We start from the raw sequence: 21318 nt of genomic DNA on the forward strand, positions 1-21318 counted from the left end.
GAATCTGAATCACTTGAAAAAAACACGGGGGTGCTTAACTTTTTTCCAGGTGTATATTTTAGTATTGATGTTTGTTTAAGTTTAATTTATATTTAGAAGTGTACGTAACTTATACGGTTAAATCTTTATTGTGAAATTCCCATCTATTCACTAAAGTTGTAGAAGATTCTTGAGTGTAAGAATCAACAATATATGTGTGTATGTAAACACTAGTGTATCTTCAGTATTGTTGTGCAGGCTGAAATTTCTAGAAACTCTCCTCACACCTATAAATGTAACCAACGAGACACACCAAGAGACAGTATATATTATTGGTTTACTATAGTTCAGATGCTATAAACTTCTGATGCTATAACTATGATTAATGCTTATTAATTGGGAGCTTCAGATATTTGATCAGGAACATTTATAAATTTCGAACATTACAAGCTATTCAACTTTAGTGGATTCACATCAGACATTAGTATTTTTACAAAGACATTATATAACTTAAGTGGTGAAAAACTTGACATGTGATCAGCGAAGAATGCAGAGCTAGCTAGCTCCCTGTTAAGTGAATTGTACCTACATCAACTCGAAATTAACTCACTCATCGTGAACCCTTGATAAGACATCAAGGAAGAGCCAGACCAGAAAGAAGACTCAATATTGTTTTTAAGTTTGTAAAACTTTTGTGCATAGGTCATTATTTGTAGTAACCATTATTGTAAATTGTATTATTGTATGTATATTAAAATATATTTGTATTAAAAAAAGAAACTGTGTGTATCATTCTTGTTTTCAAGTATCATAAATTGGATACATATCAACATTTATTTAATTTATAAATCTAAATTAACATTTAACTCAGTTTCAGACTATTTGAAATTATAACACGTTATGTAATAAATTGGAGACTCCTCTGGGGTAAATTATAATATGTAACAATGGTCATCAGATAATTGACTGGTTCTCAATGCTGCATCCAGTGTCTCATTGTACCTTCACTTTCTTGTCCCCGACATAGCCTTCACCTACTGGTATGTTGTAATTTGTTGGCACCTTTCAATGTTTGTTGCATGCTCCAATCACCACTGGTACTGTTGACCCATTTGCTAACTTGAGCTGACCTTCAGTCATGCACTGTTTAATCATGGAGGTAGCACTTCCTTCTTATGGTGAATGTGATGTATTGTCCATTCTGTTTCTTCTAGCAGCAGCACCATCTTTGTAGGTAGCTCCAGCTGCTTTATGTTAATTTGTGTTGTTGCTTGTTGTTGACAGACTTGCACAAATTTGCAATGTGTCCCATTTAATAACAAGCGTAGCATCTCTTCTCTGTAACTATGACTCTTGGAAAAATCAGCGGGGAAACGTTCCCTTGGCTGTGGTTTCGCTAGATAGTAGATAGGGACAGTGAGAATCTCGTTAATCCATTCATGTGTGTCACTAATTAGATGACGAGGCATTTGAATGGATTTGATTTTTCCAAGCCCGTTCCCTTGGCTGTGGTTTTTCTAGATAGTAGATAGGGACAGTGGGAATCTCGTTAATCCACGCTGATTTTTCCAAGCCCGTTCCCTTGGCTGTGGTTTCGCTAGATAGTAGATGGGAACAAGACAAAATATTCCTCTCTACTCGGGTATCATAATTCACAAATTCACTTACATTACAGTGTGGGTTACCACAGTTGTATCTAGAGCTTTAAATAATTCTCTTTTATATCAAAAGTCCACACAGGCTGGTTCAGTTACTTTTGAATCCAATTGACTGGATGAATTTCTTCTCTACTCTGTTATTACAATACAATCTGTGATTATTATGCTTTAAAATTTGTCACTATACATACTTTATGGCTAAACTCTCAAACACCCAGTATGTATATATATATATATATATTTTCCTTTTACTTTCACTAACTTACTTGCACTTGGTCACCTATACATACATACCTGAGGCCTAGAATTTTCTACAAACTATGAGATATTATGATAAAACGATACTTACTTAAAGCAGTGAGAAAATTTTAGAAGGTTCGAGTAATATGACATCAATTCACAACAAATGGTTTATAAACAGTTCTGTTTACGTGGCTTCAAAAAATAACTAACATTTGCACTATATAAACTAAATAATACTCTTGTGTATTAAATTTAAAATGAACAGTCATGTATATCTAACAGTGGAGAATTGTCACATGCTCATTTGCATGCAACAACACAACCATATCATCTGAAAACATGTGATTTTAGGTGGGAGTCTCAAGGCTGATGGAGAGCACAAAAGTTTGCATATAGAGCGCAACACTGAATCATAATCTATGTATGAGTGAATGTAAATATCTATTGGAAATACATTTTCAGTGTTGGAAAATGGTAACTTTTTACTTTGACTTTGGAAAATATAATTACCATAGTATGACTAGGACACAGAGTTTTAATAGCAGATTTTTGGCTTTAATCTCTAGTTGTTTTGGGACAAGCTTAATGCTAAACACTAAAATAAAAATATAAGGAAGAAAAAAAGAATTAAAAGTATATAATTACATGGATAATAATAACTTTAGACAAGTTGGCTTGGGTATGAAGTAAAGCTTCGGATGTAGATTATTTCCAACACTGTGAGTGGGATTTAGATGTCAGATTCAGACATCCTGGGCCACGAGAATATTAGCTTTTCTAGTGTAGAGCAAATGTTAAAATCTTAAATTTAATAGTGAGAAAACTAATTTTCACACAGATCTGTTTGTTTCATTTTAATGAATAAAACAGTAATAATCTAATTCAGTGCTGAGGCCAATTGTACTGAAACTTTAGAATTTAAGTAGATTATTTCTGAAAGCCTAGTCAGATTTTTAATGTATTCGATATTGCTTCATTTGCTCATTGTTCCTTACATGCAGATGTGATATCTGATTTTAAATTCTTTGCTTTTGACAGCTAACTACAATTGCTAACAACATAGCTTTACTATGATGTAACTAATTTTAATAGCTTCTTTTTAAACACCTACTCAGATATGAAATGTATTTTTGAAATTGTGTCATTTGCTCATTGTTCCTTACATGCTGGTGTGATGATACCTGATTTGAAATTCGTTCCATCTAACAGCTGAATACAATTGCTAACAACATAGTTTTACCCCGATGTAAACCTTTATTTTATTGTTCAATCATAATTTTTCACATTTAGAAAGATGACCTTCTGGGATTATTTTTTTTGTCTGGTTTGAACTTGGTCTTTTACTTTTTATGCAATTAAATTCCTGATTATATTAATTTTTTTTTACTTTTTCAATTTGAGTTCTTCAGTAAACAAATGAATAAAACTTTTAATGCAGTTGAATTAAAATGATTTGTCCTTTATGCTTTGTTAATATAACTTCTATAACTTAGAAATTTCATTATACAATAAGATTCTTTTTTACTTCTTCAGAAATACATTATGTGTTTTAATTTTTTTTTCAGTTAAAGTTAGCAGAACATAGTTTTTCAAATCTTTTTGGAACATTCTTGTGTAACACAGCTCAACAACGACAGAAAGAACGTGTTAATCAACAGACATTTTCAGTATGGGCTTATTTAAACTCCAAGATAGATGCATTCTTGAACTACCTTTTTGTTCACGATAAAGAGGTAAATAAATAATTTTATCATAAAAAACAAATTTATTGCTGTTTTGTATTTTTTATAGTTTTATATATTATTGTGTCACTTAATGATAGTGTGGTGGCATATGTTTAGTAAGAGATCTTTGCACTTCATATAGTATAATTTTTATCAGCTAACTGTCAAAATGCTTGTGAACTTTTTATTTCTATTTGTTTTAACTATCTTTTTCAAAACTATTGACACCACTCAAAACAGTAATGGATATTTGGAAGTTTTTATATTCTAACAACATGTATGACAAAGCACAACTAGTGTTATTAAATAATGACACTCCTGAATCTATTTTCTTACAAAACAAGTGCCAACTGACCAGTTACGTGATCTAATGTACAAAGAGAAGTATTATTGGAGTCCATCTCCACAACTTTTCATTTGGTATTACAGACTTTGTAGTCTAATGAATTATCAAGAAATGTTTCCTAGTGAGGTTTATGATCACATTGGACACAAATGCAAATCATAGGCTGACATAATGTGCTTAAGTCATTAAACTGTTAGTAATTCTGCCCTGCTTACACCTATATAAGAACTACTTGGAGGTCAATTAAGTTTCACCTGTCATGTTCCACACAATGTTTAGTCAAATTCGGAGCTGTTGAACTTTGTGATACTTTCTTGTTCTAAGACCTTGCTAACCATTGGAGCATGTTACAGATGTGCATTATCATCAGTTAGAAGTTGCATATGTCATTGCCAATGGGTGTAAAACAGTGCATTTATATGATATAGCATTCATAATGCCATGTCTTAGCAATTCAGAGTAAGTGTGGCTATCATTACTTGATCACTACCAAAATTAGTTTGCCAGTGACACTATGCTTTGCTTTTCTCTTTGGGAATGGGATAGGATCTTGCCCTAGACGCTTTCCAGTTATGTATAAATTTCATATGTGGCTACAGTGTGAAATACAATTTGTATGTGAACAAGACATTGACTTACATAGATCGCTTAAACAGCATTAGCAATCCATGTGTTTTATACGATTTAAGATTTGCTGTTTTATGGCAGTGGATTAAAGGAATGTACAACACTGTTAGTTGTCTGTATAAGGACCAACCTTTTGGAGCTTATTTTGGACTATTTGCTGGCCAACTTGTTGTCCAGTTGCTGCCCTGAACTATATATGCTATTGATTTATTTGGAAACTGAAGTCTATCAGTTACATCAAACTTATATTGTGAAATAGTAGTTGTCTTGCAAGAGTTGTGACGATGGTCTACCCCATAAAATTCTCCTTATTCTGGTTTTTAATCCACATCCTGCTAACCACACTTAGTGAGTTTTGTAGCCACTTTACAGTGCCTTATTGTTTTTAACTGCCTTCTAGCCAAGTTATTGTTTTCAACATCATATAATTAATCAAATGTTTTTGTTGAGGTCCTGGCATGCTTCACCATCAGTCTTGATCTATCTATGCATAAGGCTAACTTAGGTATCATTCACACTGTTTATCAACAGTAGTTCTTCTCTGTCAGAACTAGAATATACAAAAATGTAGTTATCCGTAAATTGTTCTTAGCAGTGTACCTAAAGAGATTTTACATTTTTTAAAGCTGAGTAAAAAAGGCTTATTAATTATGAACATTTTGAATATCAAGTTGTACAGTCAAGCATTAAGAAGAGTCAATAATATATTTTCTTGAAACTTGGAATACAGTTTAGTGAATTTTCAACCAGTACTTATTCTAAACATAAATTGGCTGAATTTGGGATGTACTTATGCAGTTTTATAGCATTTAACCAGGCCTGAAAAAATTTAGTGATTGACAGTTATAAAATATTTCAGAGAATTTTGTATATCACTATAATTTGTCATCCCACATTAACAAACATCCATATTCTCTGTCTTTTAAGAAATGTCTCTAATTCACTCTGATATTGTTATTGGGCATGCTTATAATCAATAGAAATAATAAATTCTAAGCTACATAAAACAGATCATTATTATTTTTTTTTCAGCATCAAAAGGTGATATTTTGCCATGAGAGCTTGACATGTTTAGATTAACAACGTTGCTCCAAACAGTAATGATATTTTTAAACCTATTTATAGATTAATTAAAAAACCCAGATAATTTATAGTAGTTTAGGGACACACTGTTCTACAAGGTGTCCATAAAATCTCGAAATATAGGGCAATTAAAAAGAAAGCATATATTGGAACTACAGTTATTCTATGTGTTCTCCTCCTGCATCAATACATTTTTGAAGGCAATGTCAAACGTTTTCATGAACATGTCTCAACAAAGCAGTATTGTTTTCCACACTTTTCACATATGTGTTCGATAAGATGCTCTGTGCTCCTAAGTTTATCATCATAAGCTTGAGATTTTATGTAACCCTAGAGAAAAAATTCATAGGGCTAAGGTCTAGAGATCTTTGCACCTGTACTACAGGGCCACGTCGTCCAATCAACCTATCACAAAAATTGTCATCTAGCAATTGACAAACCATTGCAGCATAGTGGGGTGATGCTCCATCCTGTTGAAACCATTGTGGCATACCTTCGCCAATTTCACCCAGTAGGTTTGAACTTCTGCAGCAACTTACCAACAGTACCATGTGCTGTATTTTCTATTTTAAACATGAGTTTCATTAAAGTGTTCACTATCCTTCAATATGACCATCCTTTACATCTACATAGCAGTATCAATTTTGCTTTTACTTCTTTCATCAATGCTATTTTCACCACTTTAGATTTCTTCCTGTAATAAAAAAAAAAAGATTAGGTCATAATAAATATGATAAATAAATAAATATATTTAGGTCACAGTGAAAAACAAATTTAGGAATTTCCCTATGTCTCCAGACTATATGGACACCTTGTAGTTTCTGATGTACTGTTTTGTTCTGAAATGCATACTTAAAAGTTAATACATGAATTATTTTTGGAACAACCAACATGTAGGAAAAAAGCTTAGTAAACAATACATCTGAGTGCATAATGCCTCAAGGCTAAAGTAAGTACTAAATTTCTTGGTTTTTAGATATATTTTTTTTATTTAAAAACTTGTTAAGCTAGATCAAAAAATTTAAATGAAAAAAGTAAGAAAGAAAGAAATTTCTCCTTTTAAAGAACATGTTGTCTCCTTTTACATGATGTAACTGCTGATAAAACTCAATAGTTTGTTTACCCTAACTTGCCACCATGTAACTTATTGCTGTGTTAAACTAGTTATACATGGTTCAAAGAACAATAAAATTAATGAAAGTAGATGCGAAAGTGCAAGGAATCTATGGATGTCTAAGGCAACTAATTGTAATTGTCTGTTACAATCTACAATCATTTTAGAAAAAGAAAGTATTTTTGATTTTACTTTTTATATTTAAACTTTGATACAAATAATTTCACTACAGTCAGTGTACGGGTTGAGAAAATGGGATATGAATTATAAAGTTTTTACCAATAAAAACTTTTGATACTCATTTAGGAGGTTTTGGAGATTATGCAAATGAAACATAAACTGTAAGATAATAAGTATTTTTATACTTAAGATGAAAGTAACCTTTCACTCAAACTGTCTCAGCAAAAACTTCATAAATTCACAGACAAACCTTTAATAAAAAATAAGAATTTTTCTTTACAATACATTTTTAATGTTTACGAAAAACTTGCCAAATTTTGTGAAGATACACTTAGTATGTTCAACATTATAGTATGGACAAAAATACAAAACTTCATAACCAGAGTGCTTTCATAAGGGTCAGTCTGTGAAAGAAGGTAGAAAACATACAGTATGCCTACATATTACACCACCATTTTCAACAGTCCAAATGCACAAATCCATAGGTTAATTTTCTGGTGACTTGACTGATACTTCTATTTTATGGAATAACATAATGGCCTTTGATAATGATTATTGTGTTTTAAAATTTTCACCTGTTGTAACATTCCCCACTTTGCTTACCATGGCTAGAATACAACTTCTTGCTTGTCTATTTTTCAAAGGTCCTGGTTCCCCAAATTGATCTCTATTCCTTGATATTTCATTTCTGTTAAGTACAAGGGATAAATTCTAAATCCTTATTCTGAACACAACTTTATAATCTGAGTGTATGAATATTTTTTGTTGGAAAAGGCTGTTATGTATCCTTTAGTTCTTGGTGGCATCAAACAATATCAAAATGTAATTTTGATACATGCTTTTCCACTTTAACTTTATATTGACTGTGGTTATAATGTGACTTGCTGATTTGCATATTAAAAATCGTTTTAATATAATGTACTCACCCTCTGTATAACTAGTTGTAAAATTCAAGTTTTACACTTGAATATGAATATCCAATAAATATTGCAGTTAGAACTGGAGTAAAAATATTAACTTCATCACTCAAACTTAATAGATTAAATTCTGTATGAATGCCATAATTTATAGTATTTATTAAATTGTCATATGAAATTGGCTAGTTAGAATGCAGAATATGTCATAAACATCTCTGCAACTTACAAATATAATTTTGAATCATCAAAGGTATTTTTTCAGGTTCTAAGACCATCATGTCGACTGAATCATCTTGTTTTTTGGGAGGAACTGTATATTCGTCCAGAGGAACATCTCAAATGTAAAACTGGTGGACAGAGTTTTCCACTCTTTGATTTAGCCAAACCAAAAAAATTTACAGAGCAAAATCATATGAAAGTTTGACCCAAGTGCAACAGAAATACATTACCTACCAGCAAAGACGCTGTAGTGATTCAGATATTGGAAAAAATATGAGGACATTTATTCACAATACCAAAAGTGCAAAATTGTTATTAGTTCAATCTCAACCAGAATCAAAGCAGATAAGGTTGACAGCCCAACCACCTTTTTGGCCTAAAGATAACTCTTTTGGGGAAAAGGATGATTACTTAGTTCTGAAACATAAAAACAAGTGTATGTGCTTAACTACCTTAAAACAAAAAATGGGCAATAAATGTATATGTGAGGCATTTCAAGAACCATTAATGAAAGAAACAGAAAGTGTGTGGTTAGATAAACCTACAGAGTCATCCTTTTTAGGTTGTTTGGCTAAATCCTGTTTTAAATGTAAGCCTCATATAGGCCAAGGTTACAGAATCCAGCTCCATGACTGTTCATCTTCTAATATACCAAGTGTTTCAAATGATGGCGAATCAACATCAGAATTTTTATCTGGTACTATATCTCCATCACCTTCATCAAAGGTAGAACAGAAAACAAAGTCTAATAGCAATGATATCAATTTGATTAGAAGAAGGGAAAAAACCTTTAAAAAAGACACAAGAACCAACATATGTGATATGTATTTCCTAAGTACAATCAACATGAATGGAGATTTTGGGATATTGGGAAATTTAGATGGACTTGGAATATTCCAAGATAAAGTTCAAGTGAGACTTCAGGAAATAGCAATTTCTCATGAGGTATGTTTATGCCAGTTATTGTTTTTATCTTAAAATCTTTGAAAGTCTTGCAAGATGTTATTGTGATAAGTTTTATTTAAAAATGATAACCAGTGACACATTATTAACTTGATTTACTGGTTTGGTTTTAAAAGCCCATTTCTTGTTTGACTGATTGACAGCTATTCAGCTGGCTGAGGACAGTTACTGTAATTGTTACCAAATTTTTTGTATTTACAAAACATCTTAAGGAAACATGGTTATTTATTTAGAGTATACCACCATTATGATACATCTTTAATATATGAATGCTTAATTATTTATAAGAGTTAGGCATTTTTGTTTGTTTGGATTAGGAATTTCAGTGCTTTTTTTTTGCCTTCTTTTTGTTCAAAAAAAAAAGTTTTTTAGAAAAATAAAAAGCTGTACTTTTTCATTATGATTAATGTACCAAAATTGTAATGAAGGGGTGTATTGTGTGTATGTTAAAAAATATTCTTTATCCATCAGGCAGAAGTGGGAAGTCTATGGCAAGAAATAATCCAGTTAAAGCATAAGCTAGTTCATTCAATGGAACAGCATTTGGCCTACAAAACTGACAGAAATTGGGTAATTTGTTTTTGTATAAATTTGAACAATATTCATCCAAGGTAAATTAAAATTGTTTGTTAGTTAGCCTCTAAAATTTATAAGTATAAAATATTTATTCTCAAGTTTGATGTTTATTTATTTAGTATGAGTTGTTGTAAGATTTTATCTTTTTTTAATTCTAATTAGGTTAATATAGTGTATCATTCCACTGGAATACTTAACTCTCGTTAGTACTACAAAAGAAACAACCATAGAAAAGTAGATTTATTGTTAGGCCTTTAGCCAAGTAATCAACAGTGCCCTTTGATTAGAGCTAGGTAAGGTAAGTAACAAGAGAAAATAAATAGTATATAAAAGTATCTAATATAAATTATATCACATATATTTAAAGAGATTTAAATGTGTAATGCACCAAAATGTGAAGAATGTGTATTAAGCTAAACATACACAAAAAACGTAGTTGTAATTCCACCAAGAATGTGATATATTCTATAACAAATAATATTACACAATTCAAACACAAAACAATAACATGAGAAAATGAACAGTATGAAATGCAAATTAAATCACATATTAAAATGGATTAAAATCAAATGAAGAATGTACATTAAGCTAAAGATATGAAAATACACAATCATAATTACATCAAGAGTGTGATACGCTCTATAATAAACACCATTGAATAATTCAAATACAAAAAATAACAGGAGAAAATGAACAGTATGAAGTCCAAATTAAGTCAAATGAAGAATGTGTATTAAATTAAAGATACAAAAATATACAATGGTAATTACACCAGAAGTGTGACATATGCTATAACAAACAACATTAATCAATTTGAATAAACAAGTAAGAAATAAAAATTAACAGTATGTAATGGAAATTAAACACACATTTTGAAATAGATTTCAATGAAATGAAGAATGTGTATTAAGTTAAAGATAGAAAAATACCCAATGGTAATTACACAAAGAATGTGAATTTGCACAGGAAAAAAATTTAAATGTGGATTACTTGGACTCTTTTGCAAATTTTGTTTGATATTATACATTTTCAGGTGTGTTTTAAGTGGTATTTTAAAAAATGTTAGAGAAAGAAAACATCAAAATCTAAGTTCTGTAATAATTATTACATTTTAAATTTCATGTGATTGTCAATTTGGATTTATCCAGCACTGCTTGAAATACAAATGTGTTTGTCTTTTTTTATTTTAACTGCAAGTCCTAAAATGATTAACATTGTGTAGTAAACATATTCAAATTGTTGGAATATTATCTGTGATTTAGATATGGATATATTAACCCTCTCGCTACGGACATGTCAAATGGCACATGCCACAATATTTTAGAGAGTTATTTTCAAATTTTACTTAAACAAATCTATTATCAAAGTATGTCAAGAAAATTGACATCAAAATGTAGATTATAGTTCAAATTTCAATATTATATGTCTTAATTTCTTGATTCCAAAGAGAATATTAAAACAAAGACGCTAAATATTCTTTTTATGTGTGTATTTTTCATGTCACATCCTTCTATCTTATTGTTCATTTTATTATGCCTACCATACAATGTCTGTAATGGTTAATGAATTAGAAACTCAAATTTTAGACATTGACGAGCTAGAATATCAAATGAGAACATTCTCTCTTTTTGATTTGCTTAGAAATATAGGTTGTTTTATTTCCTTTAAAAGACTTGCAAGATGTTATTGTGATAAATTTTGTCCATTTTATTTTAAACCTCTTGTTTTCTAATGCCTACTTCTCTTAAGTACATGTTTATAACCAACAAAGAGCACATTCCAAATTACATGAGTCTGACAGTCATTTGTAATTGGCTTGAAGGATAAAGTTATAGATTGATTGGGAATGTTTACTAAGTTGTTGCTCTAAACAGAAATGAGACTTTTGTTTTTTAACCCACACATCTAGCTTGGTTAGAAAGCCAGATAAGATGAATTACAGTGATTTTATGTGCACCAGTATAGTAAGTTGATAATATTTGGGTTTTCTAAAATTGATCTTTGGAATATACAAAAATTAAATTGTTTCCTCCTTCTACTAGAGAGAATATAGGAGGCCTATGGAGAGGCTTAAGTGCAAGTAAATTACATAACATCATAATTACCAGAAATCCTTGTTTTCCTATATATTTTTGTATTTATTGTTCTATATTTTAAGAAAAATAACTAGAAATTGCACATTTATAATTAAAAGTAATAGTATATATATATATATATATATATATATAGGTGTTCTTAAGCATTTACACATTTAGTACACCTATACTGCTAAATTCTAACCACTCCGGGAGGATAACTAACATTCAAATACTTGTATTATTTTAGACAATCCTCAACATACCACTGTTCTGAAACAAGTCAATAAATCCCTCCCCACTATGTTCTCTGAGCAGATATTACAATAAACTTTGTGGGAAAAATCTATTTGTTGCTCCATACATGCTTATTTGCTGTCAATGGTGTCATAATACATTGTTATGTAAACAGTCTGATGGCAGCTGCAATGATTCATTGCTTTATGTTTGACAGGTTCCTACTTCAGTTACTAACACTAAAATAAACATGGGGAATATATATGAAAAGGTCAGAAGTATAAAATCTTAGGAGAAGCACTTTGGAACTTCATGGTCAAAACTAGAAATGACAGAATAGTACTACTCATTTTATTTTGTATTTCTTTTTCAAATTCAAATTGACAAAATGTTTATCAATTTATGGAAGAGAAAATAACAGGTAAAATATAATTTTAGTTTAGAAAAAACGTTTCACATTTATTTAGGAAGTTTTAGAGATTATGCAAATGAAATTTGAAAAATTGAAAATCATCTTGTACTCAGAACAGTCAATTTAATAAAACAATTCTGATTTTATGCCTGTAAAAGACTTGTATTGTTTACTAAAAGCTTGAAAATTTCCATGAATATACACAAAACATGTTGAAATTTATAGTATGGAAGAACAGAACATCAAATATAATTTCTTTCAGCTTTATTGTGTTTCTAGAGTTATGTTAGTTTTTACCACAAGATGGTTTTTGGATTGTGTTCACACACAACTATGGAGGGAAAGCAAATGCATTTGTATTGTAATATATTTCAGTGATTGTGACATTATTTGTGTAAAAGGGATTTTGCTAATTTACAACTAAATGAAACTACTTCAACTATGAATTTACTGCTAAATTTATGAAATATAACACACACTTAAAGAGTTACTATTCATTTACAAGCTATCAATTAGAAAATCAGACCCTTCCTGCCACACCCATCTGTCACATCCTCTATTTCAGGATTTGTTAATAGTTCTCTCTTATGTTTAATTATATATTACCTATAACCAATAGAAAGCCAAGTATTTCATCTATAAAATGACATATATGTTTAACATTGTGTTCTAAACAGATAAGCATCAATTTCACTCAGAGTACAAGCTTCATTCCATGGGAAAGTTAATGACTAGCTTGGATTAATTTGTTATGACTCTTGTCCCATAGTTAGAAAGCCAGAAAAATTTTGAGAGTTAGGGGACATTGTCTACTTTTTGCATGTTGTCATTCTATGTTCTTTGGTGCGAATTTTGAATTAAATAAAAATTATTTAGAGCATTACTACCATTAGGGCTAAATTTCACCTACAATCGACGGCAAGAAAAAAAAAGATTGGGTAAATACTTTATTTCTTGTTTTTTCATGTATATTCTTTATATTATAATAGTAATTAAAATGTAAAAATAAGGATCTTGTTTATGTTAGTTAAGATTAAATTAGGTAAAGTATATAATCATATTGTAATAAAAATGTTTCACAAGGCACACACAGGAACTGCATGTTCCCCCAGTGGTTTACAACTTATAGTGACAAGAATATTAGTTAGACATACTTCATAGGGCAATCAAAAGGGTAATAAAATAATAAAATTTGTTATAAATAGATGTATGTTGTTATGAGCTTAAAGCAACTTACGATATTATTAATAGGATCATTATCTTAAATAATAAGCAAGTTTGTGAAAAAATTAACATGTAGAAAGTTTAAAGTGTATCAGTGCAGGAGAATTATCTGACCATTATATACTAAGAATTTAATAAGTTGACAAGATATCAAATACCTATACAGGCATTTTAAAATACAACACTACTGATTGACATTAAAAATAAATTCAATAACAACATTTTAGTTTAATCTTTAATGAGAACCCTATTGAAAATAATTACTTCAAAATGCAATAATAACAAGTTTAAGGTATTCAAGGTTTTATTTTAATAATTAAAATGTTTCTACCCCTAGTATCAAATTAACATAAGTTAACAGTTACATTCCAATACAGTACATTACCTCCACTCATATAAATAGCTATTCTCTTTCAGTGCAAACATTTTTATGCCTGCCACAAGCCTTCTGATTCCAATGCATCAATAAGAGTGTGACATACTCTCATGATACATGTTATTCCCTCTATCCAATTTTACCGAACTATCACTTCTCGTTTGGCAGTACTTGTGTTCATTTTTCATTAGGTGCTCTTTTTGTGAAATGTGATTTTAATAGTTTAATATTCAAAGTAGGATTTCCTATTTTTCTTTTTTTACATTGAATAAATCTTTTAATTTAAATTACCAGTCTTTATTTTGTTTTCTCACACATGCATATTTTACATCAAACACTTTTGTTTGATTTACATATTTCTACAATGAAGTCTGAGGTTCATGTTCCCATTTTGAGTGTTATACCTCTAGCACTATTTTCACAGGTTGAAGGTGGGGGAGACATGTCATTAGATTTCTCTGATATTGTGAGAATGATCGTTATATGGATCAGTCTTCTTCTCCTGAATTTGCCCCACTAATTCTCCTGAACAAGCCAAACTGGTTAGGGCTGATGACGATTTGATAGCTTTTTTACACCACCAGATTTTATCATGTTTTTCCTTACCCCTCCTGCAGAATAAGCTAGGCCTAATACAGCATTTTTTGACATGATTTCTCAGATGTGTTTTATCCAATTCCCCATTCTTCTAGGATTCCTTATTACCTCCATGTTGGCTCAATTGTTATCATCGGCTCTCGATTTATGCACGTGTTTTCACTGTAATTGTTTTTTCTGGTTTGTGATGCAACCTTGTCCTGGATGCATTTGCCGCTTTTCTCTTTTCCAGATTTCTGTATTTGTTTTCTTTGGTGATATGTTTTTGATCATGTATCTGAGACTTTGGAATATGATGTGTAATCTGTGTGTCAACGTTTGACCCTTTTCTTTTTGGTTGCACATTTGTCGCAGTTGGAGCTACAACACATCCCTATTCCTTTCCCATCCCTGTCCCACTTCCAAGATTTCTCATCTCGTTGTTTTATTTAGCATTGGTAGGCATGTTGCCAACAGTACCAGAGACTAACCAGGGGGTTCTGGTCCAGTGGGAGCTTGACTATATTATATTGTTACCCTTTGGTGATCTTTCACTACAATTCCATGGGTTCTTCAGGTTTTATCAGAGGGACTTAACCTACTATTTCTTTCCTCACCTTCTTTGTCCGTGGTACCTTTTTTCTTCCCCATGGCTTGGGATCCTGCCACAAGCCTGCATCCATCCAAGAAGGTACAAGATTTTCTGTCTCTTCAGGCCATTGCACCTGTTCATCATCTTTCTCCAGGCTTTTATTCTAGGCTGTTTGTTGTCCTCTTGCTAAACCAGAGACTGGCAGCCTGTACTAGATTTGTCCCACCTAATTCTAATTTTCAATCTGCCCTGTTTTACCATGGAGTTGTTTCTTACCTTTAGGTTGGTTCAGAAATGTCGAGAGCCAGCATGGGCCCCAGGGCAAACATCCTCACATTTTGAAGAATTTATTAAAAAGAAAATCCTAAATTAGGACAGCAACGAGATCATAAACCAGACAAAATCATAGCAGCAGCTGTTTTTACCTCACAGTATAAGCATAAAAACGTTAATAAAGTAACAACAAATATCTATTAAATCTATAAAGTAACAAATACACATTAATTATTACTCAAATTATTATTTCAGTTGTTCATAATGTATCAAGCATCTATATGCCAAGAAAAGCCAAAAACTATGGTTTTTATCATTAAATGAAGATATAGCCTAAAGTCGTCAGGCCTGGGTTGGCTTTTTCTTCATGTTTATTGATGACAAAGAGGAATGTTGCGAATGATTATTTGCATATCCCGATATGTGTTCACTCATGACCCTCTCTCCGGTTTATTTTCCATTGGGTGGTTTCTCTATTTTATGCAGTGCCCTTCAGACTTGCTTCAGCCCTGTATCTTTAGTCGGGTGTTCAGAGCATTCATTTGTCACTTATATGCTCTCGGGTTGTGCTTTCCTCTTTCTTTGGTAAACTGGCTACTATTTGTTCATTCTGAACAGCTGCTCCTGTAGGTGGCTATTATGGGCTGTTAATCAAGTTGGAGAAGTCCTTTATGCAACCTATCCAATATCTTGTTCACTTGGGTATTTTTCTTTTTTTCTACACACATCTCAATCAGGACTGCCTTCTCCTCTTGAACTTCCTTCAATGGGTTTTTAGTTCGATTACAGCTCATGAAGTTCTGTCGCTTTAAGGGATGCAATCTTCCATGGTAGCCCTTATCCCCTTAGTTCAGGTTCAGATGATGGCTCTTTTGTGGGCTTTTCACAACCAGTGAACTTTCACAGGGATCCTTTGTCAGCTCTTATTACCCTTCCTCCTATCCTCGTTGTCAGTTGGCATTGGTGATTAGATATGACATATTAGCTGGTGTCCTGCCTCCTCCTCATCCAGGTTTCCACATTTCATGAACATATCCCTGCTGGGATGGGAGACGTGGGTTGATCAACTGGAAGATTCGGGGTTTTTCGTTTGCAGCTAAGAGGTCTTATCCTATCAACGTCCTGGAGACTCTTGTTGTAGGTTGTGTTTTGATTCATTTTCTCTATCTGGCCAGAAATCATCTGATAACGATCCATTCTAATTTTTCTTCAGTGGCTGCTTATCTCAATCACCAGGGCAGCACCCATTTTATTCCCTCTGTATTCATATGTTGGATTTTCTCTTTGCATGTCATATTCTGGTGCTTTCACTCTTCTTGTGGATTGGATTCTTGTCCAGACAACGTTTAATCGACAGAATGGTCTCTCGAGTTTTTTGTTTTTCATTGGCTTTGACTTCAGTGGGGTACTTCTCACAGTGAGGCTTTTGCTATGTCCCTTAACCAGATAACATTTAATTGACAGAGTGGTCTCTTGATTTTTTTTGTTTTCCATTGGCTTTGACTTCACTGGGGTACTCCTCACATTGAGGCTTTCGCTATGTCCCTTAACCACAGGTTGCCTTGGTTTTGATTTCCGGTTCCCCATCTTCTTGCCCTGACTATCGATGTTTTCAGCCAGGATTTGACCTACACATTTGTTTATTCTCTCATTTTCTTTCTTCTTTGAGTGATTTTGTTCATCCTAGACACTCTGTGTTCAGTCCTTCTGATAGCTCTTTCCTGGCCATTTCTGCTCTGGTTTTCTTGGCTTCTCCAGCTCCAATTTCCTCCTCCGTTACCTTTTCCTCTGTCTCCATCCCTTCTTTGCCCCCCTTCAGTCACCGGTGTTTCATCCAGATCCTCCTGTCGTTTGTCTTCACACCTGGTTTTCCTCCGTTCATTGGCAAGGTGATCCAGCTTCTCCCTACAGTTAGCCTCTTTTCTGGCTTGTTTCATTTGCCATTCCTACATAGAAGTTTTTCAATGCAAATGGAATTTTTCTGTCATTCGTTTCTGGGTCCAGAATTTTTTGGGTGATTCCAGTCAATTTCACTTTTAAGGGAGATGGTTTACCTAATGTAAACATCTTTTTGGTACCCGATGCCAGGTTTATGGATTAATCTATCAATTTATCCTTTTCACAAGTGCCCCGTTCATGATTTGGGAGGTACTAGGTTTCATCTAGTCTCATGAACTTGATTTGAATACAGTATGATCCTTTTTCCTACCCCCACATAGATGTTGGTTCCCATTGGCCTGGGTTTTGGTTTGTATTGATTTGCCATTGGTATGATCCTCTTTCCTAACCTCACATGGATGTTAGTACCCAGCAACTGGGTTTTGGAGTGTAGTTGACTTATGAAAAGTATGATCCTCATCCTACTTCTGCATGGATGTCAGTTCCCAGAGGCATGGTTTTTGGAAGTAGTTGACTTTCCGTGTATGGTATGTTGCACCCTAGCCACTCTATACCTAGGAATACATCCTTTTCAGTTTACACACTTTTATAATTTCTGGGATTGAGTTTCATAAATAATGTATGGTTTGGATTACTTTCCGGCTATAGTTCTCTCCCTGTTGGATGTGTTCCTCTATTTTACACCCATGTATGCAACATTTTTCTAAGATGGGTGAATAGTATACCTGGTTCAAATGTGGTGTGATTCTGTACTTCAAATCTTATAATCTGACTGTCTCATCTTAGGGAGTGTTCTTTGAATGCTTCTTTCTTTCCTTTACACTGGTCCCTCCACCTATTCAGTATGGAGGTAATGTACTGTGTCAGAAGTTATAGTTTTCCTTCACTGAAGATATATTTTCAAAGGATACTTCCCACCACTCACACTTCCCACCCTTCCTCTCCACTGAAAACTGGTGCTTCCATCTTCTGCCCAAACTCAAAGTGGTAATTTGGTAGAATTGAATAGAAGTCACATGCATCATCAGAGTATGTTGCACTCTTATTGGTGATGGGTTGATGCATGATGGTTTGCATGAGAGACACATTGGAATCAGTCAATTTCAGTGGAGGGGATATAAGAAACTTGTGGCATGTGTATTTTTTTTATTTTTTTTTGTATATAGAGGGCAATACTGAACAAGAATAGCTATTTATGCAAGTGGAGGTAAGTACCTATCAGAAGTACAATTTCAGTGTAGGAAAATTATAACTTCAAAAAAACTGTTGAATTCAAAGGAACATTACAGACTTGTAATGGTGACGACAAGTTTGTAAGTGGCATTAAAATAGTTTTTTTTAGTAAAATGAAATCGATAAAATATTAATACAGATAAAGGAGGGTTCCTAGATATTTATTTAGCATTGGCTTTGAATTTATCAGTAGTGCTTCAGCTGTTTTCTTTCTGTTGATGACTGATTCTTCTCAGAACATATTATCCCTGAAAACAATGTTAAAATCATCTGGCTCTTCTCAGATTATTTTAACATTGTTTTCAGTGATAATATATTTTGTTTCTTTGAGATGTTCAAAAAAACATTCATGAAGTAACCCAACATTAACATAAATGCTATAATAATAATAATACAATCTTATTATTAAAAAGTACCCCACTGAAAATAAAAACAACAGAGTCATCTACAAAATGAAATGCAATTCATTTAGGTACTTTTATATCAATAGAAATTAACCTCAGACTTAAGAAACATCTTAAAAGACCCTCACATGTTTTTAAGCATCTCAAATAAACAAAATATATTATCACTGAAAACAATGTTGAAATCATCTAAAGAAAACCAGACATTAAAAGAAAAAATAGCTGAAGCACTACTAATAAAGTCATTGAAGCAGTTACTAGATAAATGTTCAGGAACCCTCCTCCTTTATCTTTATTAATATCTTATCCACCCCACTTGACTTAAAACCTACAAACTTTCACAAGCCTATAAGATTTCTCCAATTTCAACTTTTTTTTTTAATGTAACTCTTACCTGATGATGACTCAATACAATAGATCAAATGCTGTAGTTGTTAAAATAAGAACTTACCTGCTGTAAAAGTTGCTGTTATTGTATTTTTAATTAAAATTTTAGTCCCTTAATTGAAAGATGAAGTGATCAGCAATGTAAAAATTAGCATTAGAACCAACAAGATAAAAAAAGTGGAAAGTATAACTTTTTAAGATTTAAGAGCTATAGGATAAATGTTCTTTTTAAATTAAAAAATGTTTTATTTTCTCAAGAGATCGATAAATAGTTTATCTCTACCATTGTTATAAGCTTACAGTTAACTAAAAGCTGATAATGCAAATCTAGTACATTTATCATGGTTGGAGTTTGGACCATTCATTACCCGAATGTGGCCTAGTGGCTAGTGTATAAGAACTTGAGATTCGAGATCTCACGTTTAAAGCATGGTACTTTCAGTTGTGGATGCATTATAAGAGTGACAGTCAGTCATACTATTCAGTTAAAAGTAACTGCTTTAGGGTGCTGTTTAATGATTGCCTGCTATCTGATACACAATTCCAAATTAGGGGCCATAGGGAGGTCTGATCTAGCTGTTTAGTCCATGGTGTGAACAAGATATTGTTCAGGTGAACAGATAAACAAACTGGACTAGTTATTGCATTTTTATGGGTATTCAACTATCTCCACTGAAGTCAATCTGCCTGTTCTAAGTTTTATGTTTTTGAGTTTATAGTATTTTCAGACAGAGGCTTACCTCTAAAATATGAAAATCTTTTATATTTTGAGTTGCTCTCATGCTGTTAAAAAGCATGTGACTGAAGTTCTGAATGTCCTTGACACAATGCAGAGCATGCATCAACTTACCCATATATCTTCATTCCCCCACCTTCTACATCACTTATTACACCTGCTTTGAGAGTATATATATATAATCTCTCTATTCCTGCTATAACCCAGATTTTGTAGTTTCATTTTCATGGAGATTATGGAGAAGTGGGTGGAAAGTTGTTTCAGATGTATGTACCTGTTTGAAATTAATTTTAATTCTAAAAATATAAAATTCAAAAAAAGGTAGACTTATTGAGAATGAAACCAAAGAAGTAGTAAAACTGCAGCAAAGAAAAGAAAAAATACCACCATAATTGTGCATGAAATAATACAGAATGGTGGTATATAATGGGTATAAACTTGAGACAAGCACATGAAACAAATGTTTTAACATGTTGAAGTGAGCTGTTTCTTCCTTAAGGATTCAAGAACCAAAATAATGCCAATTTTCCAACACAGCACTTCAATCAAGAGAAGTGTAACTATGAGAAGATGAAAGCCATTAACAGGAAGAAACATTATTGCAACTTTTTAAACTCTTGTTCAATTAAAGTTGGAGAAATAGCCATACTGCATGACAGTGGGTCTGATGTCAGAAACCTGCCATGGACACCAGTAGCCTTTATGGAATTAAATGCCTGAAAATGTTGATTAGAAAGAGCCAGAAATACACCCACAGGAATTCCCTGTACACTAGAGCCAGGCTACTTGAGTGAGGCCTCAAAAGAAGTAAGTTACAAAAATTATGATATTGGTAAAATCGTTTGCAACAGCAGTCAATGTTAACTTCTGAATTCACAGTGAGTAATGCTAAAAGCAAGATTATCAACAAGAATAGTTCGATTATGGTGGGGAAGAAAGAGCTTATATACAGCTTCCTGATGTAAGTGCAACAAGTCATGTTAAAGGTGGAAGAGTGTAGAACTATATCTGAAGTATATCAAAAATATTCAGAACTTTAATCATATTGTTACGTCTCCGTTTGTTAATTGATTTTCCGTAACTTCGTTTCGATGAAACTTAAGCGACACAAGTTCTTTCTTAATAAAAACTGGTTTATTCTTTCCAAATATAACTTTACCGATACACTCAACTTCAACAATCGCGCTAAACAAACGCTATAACGTCTCTCGTGCTCTCTGACTGCAGTTCAATTACTCACTGTCTATACACACATTACATTCCCC

At 32.4% G+C, this 21318-nt stretch overlaps 1 protein-coding gene across 2 annotated transcripts in view; it reads left to right on the plus strand.

Annotated features, from left to right (window-relative positions):
* LOC106469385 (myotubularin-related protein 3-like) overlaps nucleotides 1-12289 on the plus strand; it is a 110566-nt gene extending 98277 nt beyond the window's left edge. For both annotated transcript variants that reach the window (XM_022397892.1, XM_022397893.1), the window contains exons 9-12: nucleotides 3446-3613; nucleotides 8134-9035; nucleotides 9525-9623; nucleotides 12159-12289. In XM_022397892.1, the coding sequence (XP_022253600.1) occupies nucleotides 3446-3613; nucleotides 8134-8295 (330 nt within the window). In that variant the 3' untranslated portion in view covers nucleotides 8296-9035; nucleotides 9525-9623; nucleotides 12159-12289. The remainder of the gene's footprint in view (nucleotides 1-3445; nucleotides 3614-8133; nucleotides 9036-9524; nucleotides 9624-12158) is intronic.
* Nucleotides 12290-21318: the final 9029 nt, after the last annotated feature.

This window comes from Limulus polyphemus, unplaced genomic scaffold, assembly GCF_000517525.1.
Source record: "Limulus polyphemus unplaced genomic scaffold, Limulus_polyphemus-2.1.2 Scaffold3457, whole genome shotgun sequence".
NCBI classification, from domain to species: Eukaryota; Metazoa; Arthropoda; class Merostomata; order Xiphosura; family Limulidae; genus Limulus; species Limulus polyphemus.